Source organism: Lampris incognitus, chromosome 12, assembly GCF_029633865.1.
Source record: "Lampris incognitus isolate fLamInc1 chromosome 12, fLamInc1.hap2, whole genome shotgun sequence".
Lineage (NCBI taxonomy): Eukaryota > Metazoa > Chordata > Actinopteri > Lampriformes > Lampridae > Lampris > Lampris incognitus.
The window spans coordinates 35,460,783-35,474,406 of NC_079222.1; the positions used below are offsets into that span (position 1 = coordinate 35,460,783).

The window sequence follows — 13,624 nt, forward strand, 5'->3', positions numbered from 1 at the left end:
CTCACAGTTACATTTTTCTTTTTTTCCATGCAGATTTCTGCTGTAATGCATTCTAGCACGTCATCAAATGCTGTTGTCATGCTTTCCACCACTTTATAATTGAAGCTTTTATCCATGTACAAAGCCACACACCCTCCATTCTTGTTTTTCCTGTTCATATACGTCAGTTCATATCCATTCAACTCAAAGTCCTCACCCTTCTCAGGGCTGAGCCAAGTCTCTGATATAGTAGCTATTACATTGAATTGTTTCTTGAATTGACTTAAATATTCTTTGATGTTTTGTAAGTTGGCATATAGGCGTTTGCTGTTAAAGTGGATAATTGATATTTTATAATCAGACTTAACCTTAGTGTTAAACTGATCATGTGTGTAATAACAACAATTGTTGTTGATATGATTGAAGAAATTATTTTCCGGATCAATATCATTTTCCATATCTTGTGATTTATGTTCAGTATATTCAAAATTTTTCAATATCAGCTTATCATATTTTGTAATCTTTGTTGTTTGTTGATTATCATTATCTCCAGACGGAGATGAATGACTTCTTTCAGAACTTGTCATGGTTGGTTGCATGTAATGTGTTTATTTAGTCACTCTTTAACATTTTTCATTACCTTGTTGTGTTGTTCTTTCAGACGCACTGGTATTTAACCAGTTCCTTCCTCAATGTCTCTGATGACCAGCAGTTTGGCCTCTTCTGGTGTTCCTTTTAATTTCATGAAGATTTTACAGTTTGTTGACCATGTAGATTGGATTTTCCTCTGCTTTCCCAGGAAGCGTGCCTTTCTGGTGATGTCCGCATTCTTTTTAGTCAGATGTTCATTCAGGTAGACATCTGATCCCTTCAGTTATTTCCTTGCCTTAGCAGTGCGGTTTTATGCTTTCTGTTCGAAAGCCTTATTATTATGGCCAGTTTATCACTCTTGTTTTTCCGAGGGAGAGGGTGACATGCCTCAATGTAGTTGTTGTCCACTTCCCTTAGACTGAAGGAAAGAAGTTACCTGTTGCTCCACATAGTTGGAGTCCGGCTCACTGAATTCCCCACTCTTCATTGCCATCACTGCCCAGGCGTATTTGTGCCAGTTCCTGCAAACCATAAACAACTGTTTCTATGTGCCCCCCCCCCCCAATTTTGAGTCATTATTGTGAATGCTGTTATTAACAAATGTAAATAGATAATTGTTTGTGATGACGGTTTTGTTAAGTTTTAACAGCTAGCACGCTGTCCAGTGTGCTCCAGGCACTGGATTTCTTTGAGCCTTCTGTGACTTTCTCTCCCCCTGACCCACTGAAGCAGCACCCTGTCTGTGTTCCGGGACATCCTGGTTTACAAATTGAGCACTGCCTGTCACTGTTGTGCAACTTTTATATGAACTGTATTTGTGGATATTCATCAAGTTACTTATTTTATTAACCTAGACCTGTGAGAAAAGCAGGAGATTATTTAAAAAATCGTTATGGGGAATATTAAAGTCGGTCCTAATTTGCTCAAATTACTTTAAAGAGTCGGAGACCAATAGGCCTGCAAGTTCTCATAGGCCCTTAGAACTACACTCCAACTGACCAACACTCCTAATTTGTGTCGGAAGGTCAGGATTCAATGCCAGGGGAGACCAATCGGAGATAACAGAGGGGATATTCAATATTTCTTCACATCCTTCCAGACTAGTAGTGTGTCATAAACAATTATATTATTAAGAGAATTCATCTGATCTATATTGTTGATGAAGCGGAGGGATTTAAGCCTTCTGGGATAACATACTGAAGATTCAAACCCAACCCATTCCTTCCTATTTGTAAACCAGTTTGTCATCATTTTAAGTTGCGCTGAACAATAGTACAGTTGTAGATTGGGCAGGGATAAGCCTCCCAGTTCCTTCGGCTTAATAAGTTTAGAGAACCAAACTCTGTTGTTTGTTGTTCCAAATATAACGAGAGATACAAGAGTTCAATTACTTAAAAAGGCTGGGGTCAAATAGCAGGGGAGATTTTGAAATAAATAATTTAATTGCAGAAGGATATCAATATTTATAGCATTGATTCTCCCAAGAAGGGAAGTCGGTAAGGTGGCCCACTTCTTCAAATCGTTTTTAATTTATTGGATTAGAGGGGAGTAATTGGTCTCGAATAAATTATTTAAATTGGGAGTGGCAAAGATATCTAAATATCTGAAACCACCCCCAGGTACCTGGAAAGGGGATCGTATTGGCATACTTTGGTGGATATTGAAGGGCAAAGTGACAGATTTTCCAAGATTAATTTTATAAAGCTCTAAATGAGGCTATAGAGTTCAGAACTGCTGGAATTGATTTTTCAGGATTTCTTAAATAGAGAAGAAAACCATCCATGAAGAAAACCATGTTATTACATGGTTTTCTTCACCCACTGTGATCCTGCTTATGCTGGTATTGGTTCTGATGGCCTCGGCCAAAGGCTCAATAAACAGAGTAAACAATAAAGGTGACAGAGCGCACCCTTGTCTGCGACCTCAGACAACAGGCAGTTTTTATTAATGGTGGCTATTGGATCAGAATAAAGAATTTTAATCGTATTAATAAAAAAAGAGCCTAAACCATTTTTTTTCTAATACAGCAAACAAAAAGAACCATTCCACTTGGTCAAAGGCCTTTTCGACATCCAGAGACACTGGCACCACTGGGTTTTGATGAGTGTTAATATAGTGTGCAACATTAAGTACACGGCGTACGTTATCTGTGCCATACCTCGATTTTACAAATCCTGCCTGGTCTGGGTTCATAATTTTCTGAAGCACTTTTTCAAGTCTGTGAGCCAGTACTTTTGCAACTGTTTTGTAGTCCACATTGAGTAGGCTGATAGGCCTATATGATGAACAGTTCAAGGGATTTTTGTCTTTTTTTAAGAGTAGGCTAATGGAAGCACATTTCCAAGAGGGTGGGATGCCATCTTTCAAAATATTGTTAATAGCTGGCATAAGGATTGGGTGAATCTCTGGCAAAATGTTCTTGAAAAATTCTAATGGAAACCCATCTGGACCCAGGCATTTCTCTTTTGGCATGGTCTGGATCAAAGCCCAGACTTCCTCTGGTGTGAGTGCCACATTTAAACTGCAGCAATCTTCCTCCGCAACAGTAGGTAAAGATATATTATTCAAATAAGAGGCAATTTTGGCATTGGGCTTCTCTGAACTGTAGAGGGACTTATAAAAATGTCTAAACGTACTGTTGATAGTTAGTTGATCACATGAGACATTGCCACACAGTGTTCTTATCATATTAATCAAGCGATCATTGTGTTATAGTTGTTGGGCAAGCCAGTAGTTGGACTTATCCAAATTCATAGTACTTCTGTTTAGTAAAAAGTAATAATTTCGGAATGTGACAAATGTGATCCATATTGAGTTTTGTCTTAGAAGTCACTAACGCTTTTAACTTCACAACTGTGGGTGTTTTTGCATTTGTTCTAACTTGGTAACTTCTTTTCCAAGATTTTTTTTTCTATTACCATCCAAGACTTTTTTCTGATAGCAGTATAGGAGAAAAGATGTCCATGTAAGGCAAGGCAAGGCAAGGCAAGTTCATTTGTATAGCACCTTATCATCGCAGAGGTCATTCAAAGTGCTTTACAGGCAAAAGAAGGTAATAATGTGAGGTGGCTTTAGCTGCATCTCAGATCATTGCAGGAGACACTGGAGATTTTTTTTTTTTTGTCAAGCCAACTTGTGATAGATTATTCTGGAAAAAAAACGTGCAGAAAGAGTCACTGTTCAAAAATGATGTGTTAAATCTCCAGGTTGGAGTTCTAGGAATGTTGAATGCTGGGTTAATATGCAATGCACTGAGGGGTGGTCCGATATGGCAATAGGATCTATATACTGTAGGCCTGGACAAGTGCTAGCCGAGCCCACACCTGCTTAGCTTCTGTCATGCAGCAGAATCAGGGTACATGTTGGTATGGCTGCTAGTTTATAACCATGTTGTAACATCCCAGGGACTCCTGAGCAAACCAGGCAACTAGTATTATTCTGAGCAGTAGACATAACGATGATGGTGATGACATAACAAGTGGTGTCCCATTTCCTAGGTAAGGGTTTTAAATCCTACTCCTTGTAGCTCCATTCTGAAGGACCACCATCCAGTAGAGGGCACTCCAGAACTAGGGGTGGTGTCGGGGGCGGCCCACATACACTGTGTGTATGTGGGCGTGTAATGGTATACCACCAATTAGTGATGTTACGAGCATCTTCTGACAAGAAAGAATGCAGAGACACACCTTAAAGAGCAGGGTAACCAAATTGACACATTTGCTTCAAAATACTTTATAAATGTGGGAGATGTATTGCTGTTGACGTGTTAAAATGTGTTGAACCATGTATATAACTGATTTGCGGAGTTAGACCGTTTTTGGGTATTTTTCCCGTTTTCCTTTCTTGATTTTTTGGGCCGGCTTCCTTGGTGACGTCGCCGTCTTCCTTTCGGTGCCACGCCCCCAGAGTCTGAAACCAGTGGACGCTTCAGATTTTTACACGTTTTTGAAGCTTTGTTTTATATACATTCAGTTACCCGCCACTTTAAATTACCTACCATGCCAGGTCACCTGGTCCTAATGGGCTACCTTGAATGCATACAATTGATAAGTAGGATACTTTTTGGGGGCGCTTTTGATAGCTCTGATGTTGTCTTTTTGATTGCTCTGATGGTAACATTATTTCCTCTGCTCATGGCTTAGATAACTTCTACAACTTTTTGTTTTGCTGTCTCTCTATTGCTGTGGTATTGTTCACTGCCATTCAGCACCACCTTTTCAGAATAGCAGAGCCACCCCTAATACGTTTTTTTTTTACATTTTCCTTATTTTCCTTCTCTTTCTTCGTATCGCATTCCATTGCATTATGAGGGTTTATACCTGATGCTCTAGTCATGATATTTAGGTTGTTCTGATTAACCTCTATGCTTAATGGTCTTTGATGGTCTTTGACCTGACAGACAAGTGTACTTTTTGAAGTGTACTATGGAGCGTTGTATGTATCCTGTGTGTATATATGGTGTATTTCTCTAAGGACTTTATTGTGCATTTTCCTATACATTCCTATACATTATGTGTTGTTTATGTACGCAGTCACACTTTACAGATGTGCTGGGTATACTATCATCAGATTGTCTGCACTGATGTGGAGTTTTGTACATGTATGTATTTATCTATCCCACATAGTATGTATGTAATCAAGGTAGTCCATTAGGACCAGGTGACCTGTCAGGTGACCTGGCCTAGTAGGTAATTTAAGGTGTGTCTCTATGTTCTTTTGTCTGAAAAAGAGCTTTAACACTCGAAGCGTCACTACTTGGTGGTATACCATTAAATGGTCATGGGAGCGTCACCTAGTGTGCGGACTCTGTTTTTCCGGTTGTTGTATATTTATCGTTTGGATATACGTGCTTTTGTAGACTTTTTGTATGTGGGCGTGTTCCATGTCCGTGTGTGTACGTACTGATCTGGAGTCAGGTTGGTAGGGTTTGGGTATAAATAAATGATTTAATTTAAAATAGTCATTTTTTATTTCAACACTTCAAAAGTAGCCCGATTCCGCAGGAAAACCGTGGACCTGGCAACGCTGCTCAGCTGCAAAACATGACGGGTGTGTTTGCACTGTGACGTCATTGGTGCGGTATCTTTTGTGACTCGGACCCGGAGACGGGGCAGATATCGGTTGCAAGTGATGCACATGGTGCTATCAGCGGCCACAATCCATTTTTGTGTGTGTGTGTGTGTGTGTGTGTGTGTGTGTGTGTGTGTGTGTGTGTGTGAATGCACCTGTCAACACAGAGTGAGTCTTACAAAAACGAGTCATCCGCAGATAGAAACAGATGAAGGGGGGGGGTTAACAGATAATTAGAATAATTACAATTAACCTGGGTGATGCGCGGCAGCCATTTTGCAGCAGAACGCTCACCACACATCAGCTTGAGGTGGACAGGGGGGAATCATTGAGCCAGTTACATGGGGGGATGATCAAGGGGCCAGATGGAGAGAGCCAGGTTGGGAATTTTGCCAGGACACCAGGGGACAACCTACTCTTTGTGATAAGTGCCATTGGGATCTTTATTGGCCACAGTGAGTCAGGACCTCGGTTTAACGTCTCAACCGAAGGACACCATCTTCTGCAGCACAGTGGCGTTTGGAATTTGATATATTTGTTGTTTTTTAGTAGGACCAGAGTGAAGACTGCCCCCTACTGGCCCGCCAACACCACTTCCAGGAACAACTCAGTTTTCACGGGAGGTCTCCCATCCAAGTACTAGCCAAGCCCACACCTGCTTAGCTTCTGTTATTTGGCAGAGCCAGGGTACCAACCATATACTAGGTTTTGACCTAGTCTTTTTAAAAACGAATATAATCCCCAGATATGATGTGCTGATTAGCTGATTTGAGTTTGCTGGATAATGGACAACATGTGTGCTGAAAAAGGTTTGTCCTTGTCTCTCAAGGAGATGTCTACTTGGAAAGCAAATGAAACATCCTAATCAAATATGTCTTCTTGCACAAGCATGGCTTGGTGGTGGTGAGTCAACAGGGCAGATAATTTTTTTCAGTCTCAGTGATAACCCCCCCCCCCATCCCATCCCATCCCCTCCCCTCCCCATCTAATTTGTGTGATAAAACCATTATATTTCATTACAGTACTGAACTGAAAAAAGTTTAGATGCAGACTTCAATTTTTTTACTCAAACAATATAAGATTTAGGAATTCAAAACCATGACAGGTTTTAGACTCTCTGCCCTGTTGTTTGATAATGGAGAGGAAGGGCATACAGCACATTTACACACACATACGGTACATTTCCAGGCAAAAATGTGTTTAGTTTCCTGTTTATATATATATATATATATATATATATATATATATATATATATATATATATATATATTGTGGCAGGATGAGGAAAAACACAGGAGATGAAGGCGAGTTTGAACTGTATTCCTCAGCTCCAAAACCAAACTGAAACAGGAACAACCTTGCACCAGAGAGCCCGGGAACGTAAACCACGCCCCCAGCTCACAGCCCTGCTGGGTGAGAGGCCTAGCCCCTAGTGTCCGCCACAATATATATATATATATATATATATATATATTTTTTTTTTTTTTTGCTATTAAGTTGATGTCATACTTATTATGAATATAGACTGATACCTGTGCTTGACTCTTAATATGTAATATTTGCAGCATGTGTACATTCAATTTACAAGTAGTTATTTGCTTAATATAGGGTTTTGATGATTTATGATTTATATGTGTTTCATGTGGGCATTCTACCAAGTCATGTCCAGATACGGGAAACCCTACCTAGTAAATAAAACTGATTTTAATTTCCTAGCAGTTGCAGATAGAGAGAAGCAGCATGCCTTGATGTCCATGCTTTTAATCCAAGAATCTGTGAGCTTTTCATCCATAGCAATGCTTGGAAGGCGTCCAGATCCTGCTGATCTCTGTATGTTGGCACAGGTGCTTCCAGGTCACCTTTGGCATGGTTGCATCACTGGTGGTTTTTGTTTTTTACAGTCCGGCCCTGACTGGTCATGTCTACTGAACAAACACTGAAATGAAATTAAAGTTTTGATCCCAGTACTTATGTACCCGTGGTGATTAACAATGGATTGTATTAAGTTGAAAGTCTTGTGTACATGAATTGCTTATTATGTTATGTGGCTCTTATTTAATTGAATAATCAGACTTCAAATCAGCACTAGTCTGTTCCATCCCTCTCAGTTCTGCTAGCCAGACAGCGACACTCTGTCTAATCTTATTAAGACATACCATGGATGTTAAATTGATATTCAAACTTCAGTGGGTGACAGGCTGTAGTAATAGGCATTGTGGCTTATGGTGAAATAAAACAACACAAGCTCTGCCCAAAACCAAAACCTATTTGGCAACATATCGATACCGGTATCGATATGTTGCCAAATATGCCCAACATCGTCAGTATCAATATGTTGCCAAATATGCCCAAATCAAAACAATAGTGTTATTGTGTTGATTTGGGCATATTTGGCAACATATCGATACCGACGGTGTTTTATCGTCGGTATCGATACGCGTTGGTATATATTAGGGTGTCAAGTGTGAATGTGGTTTAGGAATGTAGCATAAATACTGCAACTATGATTAATGGCATGATAAATATCTGTCAGGCTTCCTAGCAGCTATGGGTTTAATCACTTGTAATGAAATCATCTTAATTACAATCTTCATCATCCACTGGACTCAAACATTTCATTAATTGCAAGTAATGGCAGGATGATAGAGTTATGGTGGCACGGTAGACCTGTGGCTAGTGTTGTTGCCTCATAGCAAGACGGTCCTGGGTTCGAACCCCAGGCCATCCCAGGCCCTTTCTGTGTGGAGTTTGCATGTTCTCCCTGTGTCCGCGTGGGTTTCCTCCGGGTTGCTCCGGTTTCCTCCCACCATAAAAAAAAAAGACATGCATGTTAGGGTTAATACTCCTGCCTGTGCTCCTGAGCAAGGCAGTGGAAAGAAGAACTGGAGTTGGTCCCCGGGCGCTGCAGCTGCCCATTGCTCCTATACAATAGGATGGGTTAAATGCAGAGGACACGTTTCGTTGTAACCTACAATGACAAAATAAAGTGGCTCTCTTCTTCTTCATCTACTGCAGTCAGTTTGATGAGGCTAATTAACCTTCATCCAGACATTTAGTAATTAAAAAACATTGCGTTGGTTACATATGTTAAAGGTACAATCTGTAATGGCATAAGCACCATGGCTGTGTGGAGGAGAACATTACATATCTCACCATCAGGTCAACATCGTATATTTGATGGAGAAATTGAAACAACGGAAGGCCTCAAGTGCACGTGAAAGCGGCATTGGTTGATTTTCTCATCCATAAGTAAGTAAAGAGGCAAACAGTGTTTATGAAGTCCAGCCAAAACAATGGCAGAAGTGGAGCAGACAGCCGCTGTGTGCATCAGTTGTGGACTCTACCGTTTTCTAATGTGTCATTAACCCTTTTTTTCTCATCGATGAAATTCGTTTGATTCATATCCAGAGGCAACAGAACTGTGAAAGATTTATTAGTTGCCCCCAATGCTCCGTTTTGCATGTGCAAGAGAGAGGGAGGAGGAGGAGGGAGGGATGGAGAGAGAGTGCTGGTCCATGTCCATTAAACACACTTACTCTTGTTCCTCTGTGTGTTTGTGTGCACAGTGGTGGTGCCTGCTGGGTGTTCCCCCTCCTCCAGCCGTGGTAGGGCAGTACACAGCAGGAGGGGGTGAATTATGGATGCTCGGAGATCGGGGGAGACTTGTCTTTTCACCTACTTCGGATTCATCACCTTCAACACTTAAGCTTCTCTTTTGTGACTGGTTAGGAGTACGGGGTAGACATCCAATACGACATTTGTTTTCCTCACATCTGCTTGGGAATTTATTTCTTTGGTTGCATTCTCCCATTGTATGGAAGAATGGGTTTTTCCCTGCTTCCAGTGTGGGAAGATGGCGGCGCGAATGCACGTTTGCGGCGGCCTCACCCAGTACCCTTCATGCAGTGTCTTTGTCCACGTCTGCGTGTCAGTTTTGTCCTCGTTTGATGGCTGGGAGAGCTGGCGCTGGATTGGCTGGTCTGCTGTGTCCTGTGGGCCCAGGGACCACGGCCCTTCCTGGAGCTGCGACTGAGGAGGTAACACCGAGGGCGGTCTGACAGGACGCGGAAGCGGGGCGGGCTATGCTAACTGCTAGCCTATGCAGACCGGCAGTTCCGATAACACCGAGGGAGGTCTGGCAGCGGCCTTGCCCGGCGTTGACTGTGGTGTTTTTGGTGTCGTCATGTGGAGTGCGAGGAGGTGTGTCGAGAGTGTCTGGTTGGGAGAGCTAGCGTTGGATTGGGTGGGGGAGCCTGGTCTGCTGCGTCCGGTGGGCCCAAGGACCATGGCCCCTTCCTGGAGCTGTGCCCGAGGAGGAAACACTGAGGGCGGTCTGACAGGACGCGGACGCGGGGCAGGCTAAGCTAACTGCTAGCCCACGCCCCGTGCAGACTGGCAGTTCCGACAGTCATCCTGTCTGGCGTTCGTTCCCTTGGACAGTTTTTTTTTTTGTTAGTTTGGATATACGTATGTGTTAGTTTGGATATGTGTGTTCTTGAAGTTCTTGTAGTTTTTGGATCTGAAATGACAAACTGTCCCTGATTCCTGATATGGTCACTTTAAATAGGAATAAGATGTCACTGTTAAAGTAACCGTTACACACATACACACACGGCAGTTGCTTATGTGGCTTGTATTATCTATTTTGGTGTGGTAAGGGCCAGTTTCCCCCACAGACCAGGGTTCAGTTACACACGGAATACTTAAGGCGATCTAACCTCGGCGTGGAGACCTGTAAACGGATACCAATCTCCTAACTCTCTTTTGCTCCCTCTCCCCCTTTCTTCTTCTCTGCAGAGAGCAGCCTATCTTCAGCACACGGGCCCACGTCTTCCAGATTGACCCCAATACGAAGAAGAACTGGGTTTCTACCAGTAAACATGCTGTCACAGTCTCCTACTTCTTTGATAGTACCAGGAATGTATACCGAATCATCAGCCTGGATGGCTCTAAGGTGTGTGAGTGTACAGTACTTGGCCTGTGTGTGTTTTCATGTGTTGGTAGTACTATTAGTTCCAAAATACCAGAACATCTTCATTGGGTCTGTTTTTAAGATGATCCATACACCCCTACACACATATACTGAAAAGGCCAATCGGGGTGTCCGGTAGCGTAGCGGTCTATTCCGTTGCTTAGCAACAGACACAACAGACACAAATGGCCGTGTCTGCGGGTGGGGAGCCAGATGTGGGTATGTGGTCCTGGTCGCTGCACTAGCGCCTCCTCTGGTCGGTCAGGGCACCTGTTCGGGGAGGAGGGGGAACTGGGGGGAATAGTGTGAATCCTCCTACATGCTACATCCCCCTGGTGAAACTCCTCACAGTCAGGTGAAAAGAAGTGGCTGGCGACTCCACATGTATGGGAGGAGGCATGTGGTAGTCTGCAGCCCTCCCCGGATCGGCAGAGAGGGTGGAGCAACAACAAAGGGGAGGGGGGGGAGGAAAAAATACCAATCAAGCCTTCTTTCAATACTCAATACATGCACATCTCCCCAAACACCATTCTCTCATTCACAACTGGAAAGCACATGTTCAGCTCCAGAGACTTGTGTCAAAAAAAACATATAACTTTTCCTATTCAGTTGACCTTCCACGGAGCATAGAACCCCCTCCCAAAAGTCATATCTATGTAGCAGTGATTATTTTAGTCTTGAGAAGGGTGCGGGGCTGGAGTTATCTTAGTGTGGTTATGTAAGATCCTCCGCTGTACCATCCGCCGCTGCTGCCGGGGTGACCACTGCTATTACAGAACCAACAATCTGGTGGAAATAGCACAGAATGATGAGATGTGCCGTCGGTGCTCAAGGATTTACTCTTCCAGACAACTCAAAACCTCCCTGCTAATGGAGAAAAACCCACATATTTTACAGGCCTGTGTGGACACAGGGTTATTGAGCTGGTCTGGAAAATAAGGGAAAGTATAGAAAATTGTTTTCTTAATTTCCAGCTCTGAAAATGAATGGAAATTACCAGAAAAAGTTGATTAATATCACCTAACTAAAATAGTATGGAACTACTACAATGAAATAAATTGTAAATAATATATAATTGTATTATTATAAATAAATAATTATTATTTAATTATAATTTTATTTTATTGTTTAATTACAATTAAATGATTATAATTAAATAATATATTATCTAATTATAAATAAATAATAAAATAGCATGGAACATACTAAAATATTATGGAGAAACGAAATGTTTTCCAGATTGAGTTTAAATCAGTTTCTTGAAAAATTATCAATATTTTTCACAATAAATCAAATGTAAAATAATATATTTAAATATGGTCTTCGATCAGCCTATGTGGCTGTGGAAGGTTGTCTTTCTTTAATTTTACGACATGCATTTTTCTCTCTGGGAGCCGGAGGAGGCCTTAGCAGGGCTGATCTAACAGAGAGATGAATTCTGAGTCTGCATTAAATAAAGACAGATACTTCCAGTTCATTTGCACATAAAACATGTTGATCGTATATGAAAGCCCTTCCCTCTGACCTTTGAGCTGGATCGTGACTGGCCAGGAGCGATTTCCATTACATCTTGGCTCATTTTCTCTTGAATTTAACAACCTGAAATAAAGCCACTTGGATATAAAGTACCGATTTTTCTGCTTACTGATTTTTTTTTTGTATTAGAATTTTTAAAATCTGATTATTATTATTTTAAACTGAATTTTCAAGCTCTGACTTTCAAGGTGTAGAATTGAGGCTCAGGATATTCAATTTGAATGTTTTTAACTTGAATTTTCAAAACCTGAATTTCAAGGAGGTGAATTCAGACACAATATGTCCAAAAATTTATTCAAAATCTATTCAAAAATCACCAAGAAAAAATTCAATGAGTTCAATATGCTCCGTTTTTTTCTGAGCATAAGTTCAGGTACTTCTTGAGTTCAGTTTATGCTGCTGAGACTAATTTTTTTTTTGTAGTCTGAGTGTAGTGCCCAGCTCTTTGACATTCTTTTTAGATAGTAATAATAATAATGATACCACTATTCATCATCATCCTCATCATCATCAGTGGTCGCTCAGGGTCGAGTATGACTGTCCTCCTTCTAAGTCCTCGTGGGTATCCCCACGAGGACTTAGGTGTAGGTTATCCCCACAGGATGCCTGCACGTGACAGCTTTTTACGTGGAGTAGCTGATCTGCCTGCAGCCACCACAGTCCTTGGCAGGGGGTGGCCAGAGCCCAACGGCATGGAGAACCAAGACGATTGGGGACCACCCTCTGTTGCAGCCTTCATCCACCTTCACTGCCGTGGTGACCTGGAGACATCTTCCACCTGTTCTGCCGTTGAGGTCTTTGTTGGATCGTGCTTCTTCTGGAACCTCCCCCTTGACCTGTCCGCCTTGGTTGACCCTACCAGGAGCCAAGCTCCGGGCGGCATAGCTCTTGGGTTCATTAGTACATGCAAGCTTCTCCACCACAACACGGTGGCGATCCAGGAGAAGATACCACTACTACTTCTACTACCACACTACTACCACTAATAATAACACAACTACCACTAATAATAATAATAATAATAATAATAAATGTAAATTATTTGTAAAGCACTATTCTTAACCAAGTTACATGGAGTTGAAAATAGAATAACACAGAAGCATTAGTTATTTAAATCCGCATATGGCACAATTGACACTAGAAGCCCCAATTTCCAATAAAAGAAAAAAAATCACTAGGCTATAGCTCAGTGGTACTCCCTATTTCATGGACACTTGAGAGTAGTCAGGTTTTCATTCCACACCCACTGTATTCCCTGATTAGCACACTTTCAGCCAAAGAAGAGGATATAATCTGTCAGATCAGCTGGTGTGGAGTTCACACCAGCGAACAGTGTGAAAACCTGTACACTGTTGGCCCTCCTTTGTAACATGGACTGCATTTATGTAGTTTTTTTTCTAGCTGCAGCAGCCACTCAAAGTGCTTTACTATCAAGTAATCCTTCACATTCACCCACGCACACACACAGATGGTGGT

The 13,624-nt window shown here is 41.7% G+C and overlaps 1 protein-coding gene across 1 annotated transcript in view; it reads left to right on the forward strand.

The window, feature by feature from the left end:
* Nucleotides 1–13,624, forward strand: part of LOC130121693 (homer protein homolog 1-like) — a 43,884-nt gene that overhangs the window by 16,902 nt on the left and 13,358 nt on the right. Inside the window, exon 2 of the mRNA XM_056290551.1 lies at nt 10,438–10,594. Within this exon, the coding sequence (XP_056146526.1) occupies nt 10,438–10,594 (157 nt within the window). The remainder of the gene's footprint in view (nt 1–10,437; nt 10,595–13,624) is intronic.